General features: G+C 42.4%; 1 protein-coding gene across 1 annotated transcript in view; it reads right to left on the bottom strand.

The window, feature by feature from the left end:
* adgrb2 (adhesion G protein-coupled receptor B2) overlaps positions 1-7,500 on the bottom strand; it is a 133,869-nt gene that overhangs the window by 87,370 nt on the left and 38,999 nt on the right. Inside the window, exons 2-3 of the mRNA XM_030789535.1 lie at positions 3,411-3,497; positions 2,212-2,397 (exon numbers count right to left, since the gene is read on the bottom strand). Of these exons, the coding sequence (XP_030645395.1) occupies positions 2,212-2,397; positions 3,411-3,497 (273 nt within the window). The remainder of the gene's footprint in view (positions 1-2,211; positions 2,398-3,410; positions 3,498-7,500) is intronic.

The raw sequence follows: 7,500 nt of genomic DNA, 5'->3' as shown, positions 1-7,500 counted from the left end.
AAGTGGCAAATCAGCTTTTGTGCTATATTAACATGAAAACACTTTTATTTGTGGACTTAATTTTGGGGAAAATGGTTATTGATGCCTGTTGTGTCTGTAATTAGGGAAGAGGTTGAACAGAGGACAAGATTAAAAATAGTCCGCAAACAGTTAAAGAGAGAACGAGTGTAGCCACTTTTGTTCTTCTTTTAATGGCCTTTCCCTTATTCTAAGGCTACGCTTGATCAATTTTAAATAATAACCCTTCTCCAAACTAAATAAACTTGGCCATAATTGCTTTTGCAAATCAATTAAATTCTGTTTGAATGTGAGCCAAGATAAGGCACAGGGATTTCTTCTACAATACAAGACCCTGCCCTAACCCCCCCCCCCCCCCCCCCCCCCCCCCCCCCTCTGAAACCCTGTGAATCTTCTTGGCCAAACTGTGTGATCTTTGGGCTTCTGGCTCCAGAATCGCTAAGAGATTACTGTTGAATTATAAATATGCAGAGGTTAATGTAAATCAGTCGTGCGCTTGTTCATACATATTGAAGGAGAGAAAAAAGGGCTAGTGTACACACATGACTGCATTGAACTATCATAGCCATTAAATAATGGAGATGTGCTGTGTTCTGTCAAATGGTGATGTAGTGGTCTGAATTGCCCTCCAGTCTGCCAGAGTTCAAGTAAATGTTAGGTGTTTGTGGAAGCACTAATGTTTTGTTAGAAAAGAAGTCTGAGGAGAAAATTGTAATGTCTGAACATCTGTCCCTGAGAGACCAGATCTTAGTTGGTTTTCTTTTTTTTTTTTTTTTTGGCATATATACTTCAAATTAGCATGGCAGCTACTTAGAAGTATCTTATCCAACCAAAGTTCATTCAGAATTTGATATCCAAATTCTTTTGATATGCATTTGAAGCAAACTCATCTTACATCTTGAATATACTGAGGCTCTTTATTTTACAACAGTTTCTCAATTACTCAAACGGAAATATATTAGTAAACCACAAACCCAAGTGATCTGAGCCCTTGTGCTTGTACATGGAATCAATGGAAACCAGGAAACTGAGATTGTCAACACTGTGTTGAAGCAAATCTTGCCTGTGCATGTGTTTGACGCAGAACAACGTCAAGTAACTAAACACGGCAACCGATGCATCATCACTGTGAAGGGTCATGAAATCAATAACAATTCTGAATACTAAATGAGATGGAAAAATTGAATTAACAAATTAGCATACACATGAATTAGCATAACTGACCAGCATCAGAGATGATTTTCCTAAAACAAAGGTCAATCTGTAAAAGCCTCACAGGAAGGGAAAAAAAAAAAGAAAAAAAAAAACAACAACAAAAAAACCATCAATTCGTAACTTAAAGCTACAGAAGAAATATGGCTCTTATAAAGTCCTGTCTGGCCGAAGAAAGAGTGCAGTGAATAATATTGAGATAGACTGTGCATAATTGTGATCAAACAGATTGAGACAAATGCATCGCATTCTCAGAGCAAAACGTGTTTAGTGCTGAGTCAGCCATCACCCGTGGGGTAAAGTGGTTTGATTTTACATAGTCATGTTAGCTTAATGACTTCACTGTGGGTGGAGATATGGTGCTAGTACAATCTATGGGAGGTGGAACACCATGTCGTGCCAAATGCATCAGGTGACAGACAGGGAGCCAGACCAACGTCTGTAGTCTGGTGGGTGTACAGCTCTGTCAAAGTGTGTGGAGAGGGCAGAGGAAGAGCTTTGGAACTGAACTGTGTTGTTTTAGCAGGCATGCTGATTCTTATTCAGACAAGAGTTTGGGTTGTCATAAGACCAGTACACTCCGATGCACACGTTAACACACACACACACACACACACACACACACACACACACACAAGTCTAACGCTGCTCTTTGCCAGTGCAGTTTTTGTGTTGTTATCTGAGGTCTAAGGATAATAAATGTACTGGTAAGAAGAATTGTTTTAGTCCAGGATTGATGTACCATTCATGCAATGGTTAGTCAGTGTCTGCAGTGAATTAAGTTTGTCCATGATATTCTGCTTCATCAGGAACTTTCTGCATGCGGTTTCTACATAGCATCTATGAGCTGAAGAGGCAGAAGGCATATACTCTTTCATATTTGCGTAATAGCTTATAGCGCTGTGTTTAAATACATGAGTGTGTGCAAGTGTGTGTGACATGCTGGTGCAGTGGGGACCGCGGGGTTCGCGGGTACTCTACCTGCTTGGTGCTGTGGCTCACCTGGGCAGGTGGCAGTGTTGTTGCAGAGGCGTGTCTCCCTCAGTGGGCCACTGCACAGCGTACCATACGGAGAGGACACGCAGGAACGAGTTCGTACCTGCCAGCCTTGCCCACATGTCAGAGAACACACACTCCACTGAGACCACTCCTCTGCAGCTGGATCACCTGACAGATGCAGAGGAGAGAGAGAGAGAGAGAGAGAGAGAGAGAGAGAGAGAGAGAGAGAGAGGGGAGATTTCTCAGTATAGAAACTTTTGTGTTTAGGACATGGTAGAAATACAAATCACTGTAAACATATGAGTCTTAACCAATTCAGTGGTCTCTGTGTTTGTGTGTGTGTGTGTGTGTGTGTGTGTTTGTGTGCGTGTGTGAGTGTGTTTGCATGTGTGTTTTTTGCTGTGCAAACACAGTCCTTCAGGCTAGCGTGTTTAGCCTCTTGCTCTGTGTAATGCTCAGGTCCCTGTACCCTACGCTTGCTCTCTCCGTCAGATATTCTTGAGCAATGCATCAACACACACACTGAAGGACAGACTGAATGAACACAAGAATGTAATGGCAAAAACCTGTTGTCACCATTGCCCCGCTTATTTATTTTGAGGAGACGTGAAGAGGAGGAGGGAAACCAGATGACAAGACACTAAATAAAGGGGACAGGCCTGTGACTGGCCCCAGCCCCTAAGCCCAGTCTCTATTTGTGTATTCATACCCCTCCTCCCTCCTCTCCACAGGCTTCCTGTAGCAGATTAAGGTGTTCAAAAAAGGTGACACAAGGACAGCGCTGGGACGAGTTGGACCTCGAGCCAGGCAATTCTGCGGAGGGTTTTTTTTTTTTTTTTTTTTTTCTCGTTGGGAACGCCAAAGGCTACGATTCTTCAGGTCTTTCTTGTTATTTTTGAGAGCTGCGTCCTTGGATGTAGGCAACATCACGGAACGAATGGGTAAATCAAATTAATTGCACATCTCGTAATCTTATTACATCTCTTCATTTGCATGTGGTGAGTCAGGCCTTGGTTGCATCCACGGAGTGAACCGGGGGTGGTGCGACGGGAGGAGGGCCGGGGTATCATGTGTGCGCGTTAATGAGGAATGCTGTTGGGATAAGGAAGGATTTTATGGGGAAAGGGAGGAGAGGAAAAAGAACTACAAGTGTTGCTGAAGGGGAGGAAGATGTTCTTTACCTGTCTGGGCCTGAAAAACGCCCGGCTGGTCAGCTGACCTTGGCCTCTGGGTCTTTACCCTGTACTCGTCGTCATCGTCGTCAGGGTCTTGAGAAAAAAAAAAAGGAAAATGTACCATGAGAGAGGATGTATTGCTTATTGCAAGGATCTGGCATCCCTACAGTACCTACCGATCACACAAAACATACGCACGGGCACAAACAGACTCTTTCTCTCTTACAGACAATCTCGCTCATAAACGCTCGCTGATACGTCAGTGCCGTGTGCATGCACAAACACACGCACACGCACACGCACACGCACGCGCACGCGCATGCACACGCACACACACACACACACACACACGCACACGCACGCACACACACACACACACACGCACACGCATGCACACACGCACACGCACACACACGCACACACACACACAAAACAAAAAGTGTGACAATAATGGATGATTGATCTGAAATAGATTATCAGTGAATCAGCACAGGTCCTGCTCATTGAGTCCAGTTGACCAGAAAAAGTGTAAATTACAGAAAAATGGCTGCCTGGAGCATCTGAAATAGACCTGAATTTAATTCCCTCTCTAATCTTAATTGCTCAACTGCAGTGTCTAATCGGACAGAGTGACGCATGGAAAAGTCAAACAAAGCATCATTCCGGCAGCCTCCCAGAGTTCAGCTGCTGTGTTACCATGGGCGTGTACATTCCAATTTTTGGTCCAACACACATTTTTAGCACACAGGAACAAGAAAACCATTAATGATTTATGAGCCAGACTGGTGAAGCAAAGCTGACGTTATTTTTGCCTTTTTGCGTTTGTGTGCTTCTACCTTTGACTTGGTACACACGCCTATTTAAACTTTAATTGAGTAGGACATACTAAGAAACACACTGACATCAACAACATGAACGATGATTCATGTCCTACTCAATCAAATGACTCACTGACTCAAAGACACACACGCACATATATGTATGCGGTACACATATATGTATTTGTGTGTGTGTGTGTGTGTGAGTGTGTGTGTATGTATGTATGTGTGTGTGTGCGCGCGCCTGTGTGCATGCGTATGTTTTCTTAACGACTCATTCAAATACTTTTCAAGACTTTCTTATAAAGGCCCTTTATAATTGTCCTTTATTTCAAACAAAACAAAAAAATTAAAACACACACACAGAGCGCAGTTGGTCCTCAGAACTCAGAATCCACTCGGTGGAATGCTTTTATGTTGTTAAGTAGCTGCTGGAACTGTGTGTGGCCTGGAACAGCAGGATTTCTCATGAATTAAACAGACCCATGCTGGAGAAAAGGATTTCCCTTCGTCCGGGAAAAATTAAAGAAGGGGAGGAAGACAAAAGAAGACAAAAGAGAACCCTTTGAGGCACTTCCTAAATCACCACTCAAAGACATTTACTCAGAAATTAATGGATATTTCGAATTATTCACAATCGTGAAACATATCCCCAGTAGGAACCAAACTAATAAAAAATATCTTTGTTTTATTCCACGAGAATTACATTTCAGCCGACTAGCTACCCTGAGGCTAAGTTTATTATATAGAATGTAACAATCGATGCCCAAACTGACTGTCATAACATGCAAACTTCTCATGCAAGAGCACCAATTCAGATTAGTTGTCAGTTTGAATGAATTAGTATCGGATTCAGAATCTATTGCATGAGCCAACATTAAAAAATCTAACTTGAGTCACTAAGAGCACTTCAGTGTGTCTCTTCAGAATTCAGTGGAGTAACTGGATGAATGAATGAGTGAAATGATTCAGAATATAAAATGCATTATGTCAAAAATATCATATCGAGAACATACACAAAAACTTTTAACTGCCATTTGACAATTGAAATCATTCGAAAAAACAGCATTGTTTATAACTGACGACAAGAGGTTGCAATCTTCATAAAATGCTCCAAATATCTGGGAAAAAAAAAAAAAAAACAATGGGGGGAAGAAATGCTGGACTGGCGAAGGATGGATTATGACAATCAGAATGTGTAGTGACAGACATTAGAGAGATGAGTGCTGAAGACAAGCATGTGCCACATAATCGGATCTGTGACAGTTCTGAATCACTGTACCCAAGTTAAGAAAACAGATGGGAAACACAGAGAGAGAGAGAGAGAGAGAGAGAGAGAGCAGTGTTGGGAGAGTGAAGCACCACAACACATGGGATAGGAGCTCCAGAGACTTTCCCTGTACGTTGGCTCTGTCAAACGGGCGTGATTACCTGCGTTCCCTGCGGGGCTCCCACTAATACGCTTATGATAGCTCAGCCACATAGCGAGACGATCGTGCTAATTTACGCTGTCACGGAAAAGACAATAACGGTGTCAGGAACGCTGAGGTTCTCCTTTCGTATTTTCTTTTTTTTTTTTCGTCTTCGCGTTTTCGTCTTACTACGCCTACTATCATTCTGTCGTTCGTCGGCTAAATGTCTGTTGCTTCGCGGGGCCTTTATCATTACCTTGCAATGGAGGGAAAAAGTGATAGAGAGAGAGAGAGAGAGAGAGAGAGAGAGAGAGAGAGAGAGAGAAAATGGATGATTGCGTTTGAGAACGACTTTTATCTTCATATATGACAAGGGGTCAGAGGGGCAGTGCAGGGAGGTGACCTCAAGCTCCCTGTTCAGGATGAGTGATTTGGGCTCACTTTTCTCTCTTATCCTCTCCCGGTTCCTCCGAGACATTCTTATTCACAAGTGCCCCAACCTTCATTTACCTCATTCTCATAATCACTCAAGTTCATCTCTCTCTCTCTCTCTCTTTTTTTTTTTTTTTCATTTTCACAGAAACATTCAGGATTGTGCTCCTTGTTCTCTTGCTGATAGAAAGTGTTGTTTCAACTGTTACGGCTTCATGTACCATGTTCCACAACACAAACATCTAGTTTTGAAAAGAAACGATGGCGCAGAACAGGAAGTCTTTTCCTGTTAAGGCATTCAAAACATCTCCGACGTGCCCTTAGCCATGTCCTCAGGACCTCCTGATTTCAACTCTGGCTTTGAGAGTTTCCCTTAAACTTCCCCTGTGCACGTCTTTTATTTTTCATCTGGAAAAATAGCATTTTCTCAGGCTGAGCGTTGATATGATACCCTATCCCTCTGAGAGACCTGCTCTGCTGAGGTGAGTAACCTTAGTTTATACCTCACCACACCAAACAGATGTTCTTAGCTGCAGAACAGCTTGTGTACATTTTCATTTTTAGTATAAGGTTGAGTGCATCCTACTTTGCATATGTTTAGCATCCTCTCTCACTTTCCCTCTGTGTGTGTGTGTGTGTGTGTGTGTGGCTTTCCAAAAGCCAGTGGTTTAGGCTGTAATTGAAAGGCTGCCTGAATACCCCCCTCCTCTTTCCTCTTTCGCTGGAAATGAATTAAGGCTGTTAGCTCAAATTGAAGCCATTTAATTGGTCTGGCCTGACAGTATCTTTATTAATCAGCAGGGTCCAAACGAGCCCTTTCCTTCACATGACTTCTCCATCCATCCTGGACAATCAATATAGCACATCAGCTTTTAAGGCTGCTGGCCTCACCTATCAGTTATTGCTAACATGACTTTGAAAAGGGGAGGAGGCTAGAAATGTTCAGCTTGGAGGAAACAGGAGTGTGTGTGTGTGTGTGTGTGTGTGTGTGTGTGTGTGTGTGTGTGTGTGTGTGAGAGAGAGAGAGAGAACGTGCCAGTGGCCTACTTCAGCTTCACAAACATCTCTATCAACAAAACTCTTTAGCAATCTAAGTCCTAAGCATCATCAACTTTAATTGAAAAGAAAGCAGCTCTCGGTAGCTAATTTATCATGGAGCAAGAGACTGCAGCTCTTTAACAACAATACGCCGGGCAGCAATTATTGTTTTTCACAGGAAATGCAGCAGAAGTTTACAGCTTTGCTAAGTAAGCAATAAGCAGGTCCTATATTTTAATATTCAGAATCAAATATAATCTAATTCACAGCATAAAACAACACAATTTATAGCTAAGCAGTACCAGTTCATATTAGGTGCACTTGCTAACAATAGACAATCTGAACGTAATAACAACATACTGTAATTACACACACGGAAAAGTTTCTGTATATTTT

The sequence above is a fragment of the Chanos chanos genome, chromosome 12, assembly GCF_902362185.1.
Source record: "Chanos chanos chromosome 12, fChaCha1.1, whole genome shotgun sequence".
Classification (NCBI taxonomy): Eukaryota; Metazoa; Chordata; class Actinopteri; order Gonorynchiformes; family Chanidae; genus Chanos; species Chanos chanos.
This window is presented reverse-complemented; position numbering and strand designations above follow the sequence as displayed.